At 40.2% G+C, this 13,968-nt stretch overlaps 1 protein-coding gene across 2 annotated transcripts in view; it reads right to left on the bottom strand.

The window, feature by feature from the left end:
* Positions 1 to 13,968, bottom strand: part of NECTIN3 (nectin cell adhesion molecule 3) — a 60,338-nt gene that overhangs the window by 27,056 nt on the left and 19,314 nt on the right. For both annotated transcript variants that reach the window (XM_068424135.1, XM_068424125.1), the window contains exons 2-4: positions 12,198 to 12,536; positions 4,210 to 4,506; positions 2,675 to 2,792 (exon numbers count right to left, since the gene is read on the bottom strand). In XM_068424135.1, coding sequence (XP_068280236.1) covers positions 2,675 to 2,792; positions 4,210 to 4,506; positions 12,198 to 12,536 — 754 coding nt within the window. The remainder of the gene's footprint in view (positions 1 to 2,674; positions 2,793 to 4,209; positions 4,507 to 12,197; positions 12,537 to 13,968) is intronic.

Genomic DNA, 13,968 nt, shown 5'->3' with positions numbered 1-13,968 from the left:
AAGTAACAATCCAACTCAAAGACTGGAGAAGAACTTGGAGTAACAATCCAACTCAAGCTCTAAAAACTAACAGTCAAACTAAGATGCCCTCATAGGATTATCTGCCTGTTCTTTTGCATCCAGTTGAGCTCTCACAAAAAATGTTTCTGTCAGTAAATGCTTAATTTACAGGACATTTTGACTAGAATTTCTGAGCAAGGAAGAATTCAAGGGGTTTCTTCCCTCTTCACCTGTCTTTACTCACCCCCCCATCACTCTTCCATCTAAATTACAGCACAGAATTTGGTGCTTGGTGATACATTTGGGGAAACTACTGGCTAAAAAAAAAAATAAATTGTTTCCAACCAACTGGCTTTTCCAAATCTATCATTTCCCTGTAGCATTCTGCATGTGACTGCAGTAACAACTGTGTAAGCACAACAGAAACGGGCAAGGGCAGAGGCACTGCAACTGTTTTAAGAGAGCTGCCAACTGCCCATTAAACACTCTGTGTAATTTCACACCATTGCATCCAATTTTGCTTTTTTTTATCTATTAACAGCTAAGCAGGACTAAGTCAATATTTAAATGTGATCACCAAGCATCAGTATCTTGGAAGCATTTAGCAAGTATGATTTTTTAAGTAGTATCGAACAAAAAAGCCACCCCTGATGCTTTAAAATAGGTACTCAAACAGAAAAAAACAACACATTAACAGTAAACATGACCTCCAACAAATGTGGGTTCAAGACAACACTCCCATTGCTTTTCTGACGATTATTGCCCAGAATTGCTTCAGCCATATAAAGCTGATTAAAAGTGATTAAGCATGTAATTAATAATTCATAGTACCAGAAGTATTTACTTAAAAAAAATTATAAAATAGTCAATTGGTTTGAAAGCTCTATTCTAATAAAGTTCTCAGATGTACAACATCTTAAAAATATTACTGACCACAAAAACTGTGGTTTATTATTTTAAACTTTACTTTATTACTGTCCTAGCAAACACAATGTCACCAACAGAAAGAGCTTTTCTGCTTCCAACAGAAAGATTTTTTTGGTGTGTTAGTTCTAGAAGCTACTAAAACTCAGAACGAGTAAGGTAGCAAATACAGCTAGTACATACAATCCAGCTAGTTTCCATTGCCTTAAACACTCAAAGTATCCTCCTTTTGCATACAATTTTATTTGCCTTGAAGTTCCTCCTTCACTCCTATTACACCTTCTTGGATGGGTTGGTTTGTTGCTCAAACAGGTACACTAGTTTGATTCCAGAAAATTAAGCTTTTCTTGTAAAAGGTGGTTCACTTTTAACCTTCCTAAGTCCAAAAGTGACCTCCGAAGCTTGAAGTGCTTTTAAGTGTCGTGTATATTTCTTAAGGAATTGGAAATAGAGGTTGTAGTGATTAGTTCTTACATACACCTCAAATTCAAATCAGAGAACTGAGAACCCAGCTCAGCTGAAGAAACAAGCAGACCCTCGCATGCTTTTTTAAACACAGGAAATTTTGTGTTGAAATCTCTCACCACACTGAATTTGAGCCAAGCATGGGATGGCAGCCTACTCTAGGACGTAGGTAAAGCATATATTTTACTAAGGCACATATTTTACTAAACCTACTTTAGCCACGCCATTATGATTAAAATTAGCTGTAATACTGACTGAAGATTTCAAGGGCTGCTTTTAGGATCCAGTCAGAGTAATGTTTTGTTTTCCTGTGAAACTGCCATCAAGCAATTCCAAACTTATCAACACAATATTTTCAAACCACATAACGACTACTGTTCCTATACACTAAATTATATCTACCATTGAGAAGGTAGGGGAATGGATTACAGCTTCACATCAGTAAATATTCCTGTGATTTTACCAACAGAAGCACTGTAAACATAGCTACACATAAATTTACACTGTCCTTATGGAAGTTATTTGTTTCTACAGACAACAAATCAATTTAAAATAGCTGAGTTTATTTTTATTTTTCTTCACAGGACAGATACTGATCGATGCTTGCTTTTATTGTCTTCCTCTCTTGCCCAAAGTACATCCATGGACACAAAAGCAAAGCAGTAGATTTCAGAGTAGTGCCCAGCCAATCCATATATTCATGAAATGCAGCTATTTTGTAAGTTTTTTTTTACTAGAGACATATGTTCAAGATCTAGTTTCCATCACTATGCAAAAGAGTGCATTCATCTGTCTTGGCAACTGCTTTAGCACTTTTGAAAACCATGACAAATTCTGTAATTCAGTGAGCAGTATTTGCCTTCTCAACTGTAATTTCCAGATTTTAAAATGCAGACACTGAAAGGTCTGCTCCAAGTGTTTACAATCTACTTTAAGTAACAATAAAACAGAATTAATGAAATAATAGTTGGATCCCTACTAGATTTATTGGGCTTTGCTCTATACACTGCAACACACACAGTGTAGGCTACTTTATTAAGTAACCACAAAGGATTTTATCCTGAGAGTAATGACAAGCTGTTCAGGCTTGTAAATTTACAATATATCCACTCACCCCTACTCATACATCTGCACATCTTGTATTCTCCTTTTAAAAGGCTGGAAAATACCATTACAACCTAATACAAGTCATATAAAACCTTGTTTTCAAAACAGGTGTTTTCTGTAAGCTAAGAGATTACACCACTTTAAATCACGTGGCAAGCCCCTTTTTATAAATATTTACCTGGTCCACGTAAATTCCATAGGTAGTGGATTTGCATCAGCGTTACATCTGAGCTGCACGTTCTCTCTTCCGATGAACCAGTTTCCATCGTAGCCAGTTACTGAAACTTCTGGAGCATCTGACAAAAAAAAAGATATAATCTACCAACAATCACAATTTTTTCTGTGTGTAATGCTCAGCTCTGTGGAGCAGAAGGGTTTTGTGTTTGTTTTTCTTTTTAATTAAAAAACCACCACCACCAAAATACACAGAGTGAAGTTCCAAGCTACAGCGTAATATGCAGTAGTGGATTAGATCAGCAACAGCAAATTGTTTTAATCAGTGCAACTGTCCCAGTGTGTTTCCAGAAAACATACGGCACTTCGGGGAAGTAAAAGGACTTCAGAAGAAAAGAATCAGTTCAGTGTTTATTGTAAGTGGGGAATGGTAATTTAGAACTACTTCTCACTAACAAGATACAGCAAAGGATTAGAAACAGCGTTTTGAGAAGCCAGGGAATTAGGAAATCATCAAAACACAGATGCCAGTTAAAAAGGTTAACAGCTATCCACTGGCATCTTGTGTTGAATTATGTTCTTATGGCTCTAAAAAGCAAGGAGGCCGCTTCAGAGAAGCTGGAGAGACCGAGATGAAATATTCAGAAACTGCAGAACAGAAGAACAAGTGTGATTTGGTACAAGCTCCTACAGCAGAGATGGAATAGCTGCAAAAGCTTAAGCGTAGAGGAAGAAGACTAGACTAGAGGAAGAAGACTAGAGGATACAGACATACAAATCTCTGCTTCTCACTTGCTCCTGTGCTACTTACTATAAAATTACTTACTATTACTTACTATAACAAAAAAATGCACCACTGGCCTAAAGCTTACTTGCCTGAACTGGTTTTAGCTAAGCAGCATTGTAAGCCAGCTCACTTTGTGTTCATGTGTTTTAAAGCCACAAATTTGTTCAACAAGCCTGGTACAGGTTTGAATTACATGAGCAACCTGAAGCTGAATAACAAATGTTAGGAATGTCTATATTATATCCTTGTTTTCTTATGCAAATTAGAGTAGAAAAAGCTTAGTAATTTGAAAATAACTCACTGACCCCCATAAGACCTACTTTCAATGTGTCATCTCAAACATGAACCTTCATTAGAATTCTTTAACGCTGCTGAAATTGTAAGGCACTACAAACAGTTTACAGATCAGCTGAGTTTGAAAAGATTACAGACAAAATAACAATGTTAAATATAAACATGAATAATAACATTTACCCACGAGCCAATATCCAAAATAAACACTAGAAACATAATATTCTAGCTTTGTGACTAGACTTTATTTTTTATTTTTAATACAGAGACCTTAGGTTTCTACTCTTCCCTGACCTACTACATCTTATCACACGCTTTTCTAGAGAGTTTTAATTTAATTTTTTCCCTTTTTTTCCCCTCAAGCAGTAAGTGCTCATCTCCTTCCTGTGGAAGGTACACACTGATAAAGAGCGTGGTTATAAGATGTACACCAAGTAGTAATTACCTTACAGAATACTTACACTGTATGTCCAACACATGAGGGTATCTTATCTCCTTTTCCAAAGCAGGGTGCCTCACAATACAAGTTAGATGTCTTCCTCTTGCAAATCTTGTAGGGACAATCAGATACTGACTTACAACTGTCACGGTTTCATTTGGAAACGAAGTAGAGTTGTATTTTATTTCACCAAGATCTTCTTCCCAGTGAATCTCTGCAGCAGGTTTTCCAGTGGCTGCTGTACAAGTGGCTGCTATTGTCTGATTTGCACCATCTATGAGAGGGTTTGGTCCTTTCGTTAAGCTCACAACAGGTTCAACTAGGGAGGAAAAGTAGATTTAAACAAGAAAGACTCCACATCTTTGAAACTGTTACTATGTAAGAGTTAAACAAGATCTAATCCATTTGCAAAAGCCCATGCTTGTGGGCAAAAACCCACCAATGTGGTTATTATCCAAATATTATTATCCAAAATGCCAGCTACAGGGCTCCAGTGGCAGTGTCTGACAACAGACAGCTTCAGATATTAGGTTGAAACCACACCAGGATTTTTAAAAAAGGCTTGGACTTTGCTGCACTGTCAGTTTGTGTCATTTCAAAGCTACTTAATTAAGTTTCAACACCCAAAATTAAGAGTTTAAGCTTCTGTTGATCAGTACAATACAAATTGATTCCATGCTCAAAAGGACAGTTAACCTCTAAAAAAGGATTTTTATTACATATACACATACACTATGTATAACATCTAATATGTACAAATATATATAGTACACATAATTTTAATATAAAATTTGTATATGGTTTTCATATACAAATAAATTGTTTCTATATATAAATAAAATTACAGAATCACAGAATCAACCAGGTTGGAAGAGCCCTCTGGGATCATCACGTCCAACCATTGCCCTGACACCACCCTGTCAACTAGACCACGGCACTAAGTGCCATGTCCAGGCTTTTCTTAAACACCTCCAGAGATGGTGACTCCACCACCTCCCTGGGCAGCCCCTTCCAATGGCTAATGACCCTTGCTGAGAAGAAATGCTTCCTAATGTCCAACCTGACCCTCCCCTGGCAAAGCTTGAGGCTGTGTCCTCTTGTCCTATCGCTAGTTGCCCGGGAGAAGAGGCCGACTCCCACTTCACTACAACCTCCCTTCAGGTAGTTGTAGACTGCACTAAGGTCACCTCTGAGCCTCCTCTTCTCCAGGCTAAACACCCCCAGCTCCCTCAGCCGCTCCTTGTGGGTCAGACCCTCCAGACCCTTCCCCAGCTTGGTCGCCCTCCTCTGGACTCGCTCCAACACCTCAACATCTTTCTTGAAGTGCGGGGCCCAGAACTGATGTACAAGCCTACTGTTGAGGGCCATAGACCGAGAAGCTTTTAAAAAACCTTCCTTCTTATTTAAGAAATCTGTTCCAGCCCTGTACAAGCCATCCACTAGTTGCAGCCTAAGTCAGAAACACCATCTGATGCTTCAGATACAAACCAAGGTTTTGCCTTCTAAGATGGCCCATTTCTGTCATCAATACTAGAAGATACACATGTCCCAGGAGCATACCAGCCTGTCACGTAATTCTTGTCTCTTCATCCAATGAGGCTGAGTCCTCCAAAGTGAAACCATCACTACACACCATAATGTTTCAGAACCCACCTCAGTGAATCAGCCCTCACTACTCACAAAGCAGAGACGACGCTTACAACTTCTGTGCCTTTCAGTATCCTATAAGAAGTTTAGTTCACAGAATTTCTTTCCATGAAGTTGAAGCTGATCAACTTGATTATCTTGAAATTAATTAGAGCAGAGTTCACAACACCTGGCAAGATACTTCTCCAACTACCTATACTTTCAAGAGGTAACTGGGTAACAAATATTTTCAGCTTGAGTGAACTCAGTGTTAGAATTGTTTCTTGATTGCTTTCTGCTCAGTCTAACACTACTCATGTCTGAAGAAGGTGGTTTATTATTTCCTCAATTACACTAAAAAGGCAACTACTAAATGCATAACCTTATAAAAATGTGTTTTCTGTTCTAGCTTAGAAGTGCTTAAAGAATATACCTCATACCAAACTGAACGTTGGTCAGGCAGTTACAGAGTGGATTATTTTCTACTTTGTTTCTCCGAATGCCTCTGTGCTTTGTTAGTGACCCTACTCCCAATAACCCAACAGCAGGGTTTCTCCACCAAGTCCTACACTCCCTCTTTTAGATCGGAGGCATCTCTAATAGAGCTTCTTTCAGAATTTGATTCCCTGCTCTCCAACACCAGCAACCACTAAAGCTTTCTGCAATAAGCTGGAGTATTTGAACTGATGTACATATGAAGCATTCATGCAGAAGCAAACACCCAAATTTACATTTAGTGTCTTATAAGCATAAAGATACTAATTTTTCTTGTATACCCCGCCCCAAAACCTCCATTCCAGTGAAATCAATTAAATTAGCAACTATCATTAGGTTTTCATACCAGAACTAAGACTCAAATCATTTCAGCTGGAAATAAATTTTCATATATTCTGTTCCTTTGAATTTTCCTTAAAAAAAAAGAGTACACAACCCCAGAATTTTTCCTCTACCCCTTTGTGAAGGGATATATAAGTCAACAAGAAGTCTTAACTAAGGTAAAAGAGCTCTCCAGAACCAAAGCAGACTACTCAGTATCAGAACGACACAAAGCTGAACTATTCAAAACCACTCAACTTCATAAAATATAATTATCAGTCCAATACGTAACGGTGCTTTAGGTTTTTTTACAGTTCACAAATGTTTAGGCTTCTACTGTCCCATCTTCCCAGAAATAATGAGTCTTGTATCACACACCAACTACAAGATAACCAAATAGCCACATACTAAAAGCAGAAAGCAGCCGCTGTTATACTTATTTCTGTAGTCTGTCCCTTGGGATTACTTTGTCCCAGCAACTGAAGCAAAACCAGCAGAAACTCAGCTCCTCATTCCACAGCCTTTCCAGCTGTTTCACTCATGGATTAAGATTCATCTTGTGTCTGAATCCCTAATTACAAGGGGCCATTACAGAATCAACCAGGTTGGAAGAGCCCTCTGGGATCATCGAGTCCAACCGCTGCCCTGACACCACCCTGTCAACTAGACCAGGGCACTAAGTGCCATGGCCAGGCTTTTCTTAAACCCCTCCAGAGATGGTGACTCCACCACCTCCCTGGGCAGCCCCTTCCAATGGCTAATGACCCTTGCTGAGAAGAAATGCTTCCTAATGTCCAACCTGAACCTCCTCTGGCGAAGCTTGAGGCTGTGTCCTCTTGTCCTATCGCTAGTTGCCCGGGAGAAGAGGCCGACTCCCACTTCACTACACCCTCCCTTCAGGTAGTTGTAGACTGCGACAAGGTCACCTCGGAGCCTCCTCTTCTCCAGGCTAAACACCCCCAGCTCCCTCAGCCGTTCCTCGTAGCTCAGACCCTCCAGACCCTTCCCCAGCTTGGTCGCCCTCCTCTGGACTCGCTCCAACACCTCAACATCCTTCTTGAAGTGCGGAGCCCAGAACTGGACACAAGTTCTGGGATCATCTCATTCGTGTATCTTTGGAGAAGAATAGTCACACAAATCCAAAGCAATATCATCACATGAATTATATTTGCGTTATAAGAAATGGTGGCTGAAGTATGGAAGCCAGATGTGCAGCTGTTCAGGAAGTCTCAACTAATCTCCTCATCTGTGCCAGCCCTTTTACTGATTCATGACCACTATCTAATTTAACCCTGCTTACTCTAGCTTCACCTTACATTCACATGGACAATCAAAGATCTCTTTGCTCAAGTCCTTACACTTACTTACAGAAAAACAACATCATAAAGCATCCAGAAAAGAGCGAGTCTTAAATCCTAATGCGTAAGTTTCCAGGCCTCCAAGTTTCTTCTTTAAGTACTTCATAAGCCTTTTTCAACTCCTTCTGTTCATTTTAAAAGTAATTTTCTTCTGCCACTGCGCACAGGAGGTCTGGATGAAACTGGCATGATTACAACACAAACAGCATTATTTCCACTTACAATTAAACTCACTAATTCCTTGGCAACAACATGACACTGGGAATTGTCAGCCCCTTCATCACAACTGACATTTACTGGAATAACTTTTTTCCAAAACAGTATTTCTTTTTATTTTCTTTCCCCTCAAAACCAGCAGCCTTATATTCCTGTGTAACTTACCCTGCCCACTAATTAATTCTTTATTATTGACTTTGAGGGTTTGTTTTTTTTTTTAAGACCAGTCAGTTCGCTAATTTGTTATCTACTTGATACTTTTCCTTGGCCCAGAGTATTCTATGGTACCTAAGAAGAATGTGCACATCTCATCAACTAGCACTTTTCAAACACCATTCCTTTATCAGAGCCCTGTCAGCAAGTTCGCTGACAACAGCAAACTGGGAGGAGTGGCTGACACACCAGAAGGCTGCGTAGCCATTCAGAGAGACCTGGACAGGCTGGAGAGTTGGGCGGGGAGAAATTTAATGAAATATAACAAGGGCAAGTGTAGAGTCCTGCATCTGGGCAAGAACAACCCCATGTACCAGTAAAAGTTGGGGACAGACCTGTTGGAGAACAGCGTAGGGGAAAGGGACCTGGGGGTCCTAGTGGACAGCAGGATGACCATGAGCCAGCAGTGTGCCCTTGTGGCCAAGAAGGCCAATGGCATCCTGGGCTGTATTAGAAGGGGTGTGGTTAGTAGGTCAAGAGAGGTTCTCCTCCCCCTCTACTCTACCCTGGTGAGGCCGCATCTGGAGTATTGTGTCCAGTTCTGGGCCCCTCAGTTCAAGAAGGACAGGGAACTGCTAGAGAGAGTCCAGCGCAGAGCCACGAAGATGATTAAGGGAGTGGAACATCTCCCTTATGAGGAGAGGCTGAGGGAGCTGGGTCTCTTTAGCTTGGAGAAGAGGAGACTGAGGGGTGACCTCATTAATGTTTATAAATATGTAAAGGGCAAGTGTCATGAGGATGGAGCCAGGCTCTTCTCAGTGACATCCCTTGACAGGACAAGGGGCAACGGGTGCAAGCTGGAACACAGGAGGTTCCACATAAATATGAGGAAAAACTTCTTTACGGTGAGGGTGACCGAACACTGGAACAGGCTGCCCAGAGAGGTTGTGGAGTCTCCTTCTCTGGAGACATTCAAAACCCGCCTGGACGCGTTCCTGTGTGATATGGTCTAGGCAATCCTGCTCCGGCAGGGAGATTGGACTAGATGATCTTTCGAGGTCCCTTCCAATCCCTGACATTCTGTGATTCTGTGATTCAGAACTGTCTGAGAGGATTCATTTTCCATATCGTCTGACATGCATCTTCCTTTAACTCCTTACTGTGTCCTACAGTGGTGTGTCTGGGATCTATTCATGGCGACAGGCCTACATTTACCTTGGACATTCTCATCTGTGCAGCTCATTCTTCACTTGTAAGCATTAGGAAGAGCAGAAGAACGAGATCTACTTCATCAATACCCATGCTGAGAAATCTATTTTCACTGTCTTAACCTCTTCTTTTACAGTGCACTTCCTTAATACACCATGAAGCACTAAGCAAAGCAAACTGGGCGTGAGCAAAGGCACCAAACACGGTAAAGCTGTTAAGCTGAAGTAGTGCAACACAGAGGTTCTACACATGGTCTTGAGTGTGGCAAAATACAGGACATTTTATCCTCTAGTTATTTTTTCCTCCATTTGTCCTCAGTGTCTCTGCCTTACAGTGTACAAGCATCTACTACATGATTAAGTTCAGTATATCCACCACACATAGGAAGTGTAGTGGATATACACACAAACTACTTCTTTGCTAAACAGGAATAGACAGGGACTAGGAAGAAAGGCAATGCTGCTTGGACTGGAAACAGTTTCAGCCCTAGGACACAAACTTTTCTCACTTAAGGGAGAGTTTTTTAGAACAGTGGAAGAAGGCAGTCAGAATAAAGCTGATTTTAAGTTACATCAGGTTTTAAATTTGGATTTGAGCTACTCCATGCCTTTAAGACTCTGCTGAGCTTGGGACTGCTGAGCTCAGGCCAATAAAGCTCCAAAGGGATTCAGCTACATGCATATTCTAACAACAATTACTTCCCCAGTATTTTTACTGTTTAAGTTTAGATGTCAGTTTAGCAAAAAGTTTTCAGGAGGACAGAAAAATACCCTGCTGAGGCCACAGAACATGGGGTAAGTCCAACAGAGGCTTGGTTACTCAGCTGTATGTGCAAGTCAAGCAGCTGCTAACTAGGCTGGAAAGGCATCTTTGCAAGTAGTAGTTGGGTTCTGCAATTCCGAGGTTGATATCAAGTCACTGACAGGCTTAAAACTATCAGCAATCATCTACATCACCAACTATGGAAAAACCCTATGATCAGGACCACTGTATGCCTTGCAATTATTTCTTTACCCATTCCAGCTGCAATTTTTGATAATATATATCAAGTTGTAGTGCTTCTACATTTTCAAATGTAAGAATAATACACTGGCCATATATTTGCTTTCCAAGTCCCTCACGTTCTCCATAAACCTAAAATGGACATAACTACTACTGTGATCTGAAAAAGTATCTTAGAAATAGGAACTGACTAGAAGAGATGAGGGAAAGCAATGAGAACCTCCCACTGGATGCTGATAAAACACACAGCTGAAACCTGCAAGTCAAAAGATTACTACAACAGCCACAGAGGTAGCCACTTGTAGTACAGACAGAAGACAGGTGGAAAAGCGCCATAGGCTATTTGCTTTGTATAACCACAGCGAACTTCTTTGGTCAAGTTGTTTCAAATTGGATTAAGCTACTCACTTTGATGCATTTATTTTACCCCACCTTGTGGTGAAAAGCAGTTTACGTACGGTGCTGCAGCCACCTGATTAATTCTACTACTGTGGAAAGCATAGATCAAAGAGCAAGAACAACCTAAAAAGCACATTTATTTACATTACTTTATTTATTACAAAAGTAGAGCCATGGAGGACTACCTCATATGTAGAAAAAAATAACTTGACTACTTGCAGTGGATATAGAAGTAACCTCCACTATGAAAAGAGGGTATAATACTGCAATAAAAAGGGCAAGTCAATAGGTTTTCAAGTTTCAGGATAATAATTTTACCTCATACTGCACTACCACCTAAATCTACCCGTGCTTCACGTCCTTTATGACAGCAATACTGAACCTTCAAGATGACAGACAAAATTAGTTTATGTGAAAAACTGAGTTTATATAAGCTTCACATTACGACTACAGATTGCAGTCTACAACTACCTGAAGGGAGGTTGGAGTGAAGTGGGAGTCGGCCTCTTCTCCCGGGCAACTAGCGCTAGGACAAGAGGACACAGCCTCAAGCTTCGCCAGGGGAGGTTCAGGTTGGACATTAGGAAGAATTTCTTTTCAGCAAGGGTCATTAGCCATTGGAAGGGGCTGCCCAGGGAGGTGGTGGAGTCACCATCTCTGGAGGGGTTTAAGAAAAGCCTGGACATGGCACTTAGTGCCCTGGTCTAGTGGACAGGGTGGTGTCAGGGCAACGGTTGGACTCGATGATCCCAGAGGGCTCTTCCAACCTGGTTGATTCTGTGATTCTGTGACTATCCACAACCAGTCAAGGCCTTAAATTGCCTCTTTCTTCCCACAACTCCCAGTAGTAGTCCAGGCAGTTTTGCTTCACATTTATACTGTGCAAAGAACAGTTTACATCACCAACCCCCAGCAGTACATTAACTTATCATATTAGCAACAAATTTATGAGGGAATTTAGGCAAGGTGGTAGCTAAAACTGTGTTTGGCAGCTTCCCAGCGCATATACACACACAGAGGTGCCCACTATCAGCATTGCCAGGTCGAAGTTCTAAAGCACCATCCAAATGTTTAGGTTAGCACAATGCCTAAATCTGTGATGAAAGACTGGTAAATACATTTTTTGTGTTTTCACTGGGTTAAAAGCTACAACGTATTAATAAGTTTACATAATTTCACTACCAAGTTTGTGCTATGAATTTCACCTCCTTTCATAAAGGAGTTGACTTACCTAGTACTGTCACAGTTGTTGACGACTGTGTATTTCCAAGTGGGAATGTAACTGCCTTGCAAATATATTCTCCTGCATCGGAAAAGCTGACGTTTTTTAAGATGATTGTTGCATCAGTGAGTGAGTGGTTTTTAAATGACACTCTTCCTTGGTATTCTCCTTGAACAGATATTCCGTATTCAGGATGATGAACAGCAATAGTCTGTGAACTCTTACCATGGATCTTCTCCCACGAAACTTGTGTTATTGTTTCATTTACATCAATTATGCATTTCAGTGCAACCTTCTTCCCCCAAACTGCTGTCACATGTGGATCAACAACTGGTCCAGCTAAGGCACCTAAAAACAAAGCAATCGTTAGCTGGGACACAAGAATGTTATGCCTCTAAATAATTAGCCTTCAGTAATTACCTTACCTTTTTAAAAGAGAATTCCTGCTTTCTTCTGAATAGCCATATTCTAGCTGATTCACAGTGGGGAAACATCACAAAAGCATGCTTTAAGCAGAGCAAAGCTAGGCGTAGAACAATCATTCTTCAGAAAATACTACCACTAATACACAACCTTCTATAAAAATAACCTAATAATTGTGTAACTAGTGTATCAATCTTCTTGGAATTTAACTAGATACGAGCATTGCACATATTCAGATTTACTGAGAAAACAGCAATCAGACATGACACTTTAGCAGTCAAGTACAGTCAAGTGTTTGCTCAAGATTCAATTTATTTCCCTTTAATGCCTAAAATACTTCCCACAGTAGCAAAGACACTCGGAGCTCAGCATTTCACACCACCTGCTTGCAAGAAAGGAAAGCCACCAGGACAAAGTGGTTCATTAAACCACAGGTTCACAATTTCTTTTGCCAAACAGATGCTCCAGCAACTTCAATCATTCCTTCTCTTGGAGGAAACGAACACGATGAAAAAGAATTAAAGTCTTAGTCCACACCGTACTTCTTTTTACTGTGCTGAAGTTTTAAGAGAGCCTTTTCAACTGCTCTTATTTTCAGTTATCAAATCAGTACTCGAGCTGTTGCTGAGAAAGTTCACCCCCAGAACAAGATTCAAGTCTAAATGTTAGTAGCCCCATTTTCACAAACACGAAGAGTTCGTTCAACTGGAGACATTAACTGCCTTTTTAGTCAACAAGTTCCCACAAAAGAGAAATTCTCTATACGCCTTTACGTACGAATCCGTTGTTGAAAGCTTCCCATTTCCCAGCAACTAATTTTTCAGTGTTCAAACCATAACTAAGTCAACGAAGTCACCTAAACGAGTGATTTAAAGATTCAGCTATGGATTTCTTCAGTATAAAACTATTAAGTTGCACAAATAAATCGAACTAAGCCAGGACTTTATACCAAGATTGATGTTGGTGAGGGGAAAAAAAATACACAAAAAAAACCTGAATAAGTTTCATATAGAGAATATTTACCATGAGTAATCCATGAGTAATGAAAGAACATTTTCTCTAGCCTTCTCATGCCTCCAACTAATACATACTGTTGAGACAGGCATTGGAAAGAGGGCAACTATTTGAACACTGAAATGTGCAGAATTCGGCCCAAACTTTGTCCCCACTTGCCATTGCTACATTTAAGCGTAAGGTGGAGCGTTCCTTAAAAAGTATTTAACTACTGCTTCCTACCTTTCTGCAATGTATTTCAGAACGTAAAGAAAAATGACATTACAAAATATGCATAAAGAAAAACACACTTTTGTTCAGAAATTGGCAATATTTCAATTTACTGAATCTTAACCTGTACTGA

The sequence above is a fragment of the Nyctibius grandis genome, chromosome 2, assembly GCF_013368605.1.
Source record: "Nyctibius grandis isolate bNycGra1 chromosome 2, bNycGra1.pri, whole genome shotgun sequence".
Taxonomy (NCBI): domain Eukaryota; kingdom Metazoa; phylum Chordata; class Aves; order Nyctibiiformes; family Nyctibiidae; genus Nyctibius; species Nyctibius grandis.
Note: the sequence above shows the minus strand (reverse complement) of the source record. Positions and strands in the feature narration are given on the sequence as shown.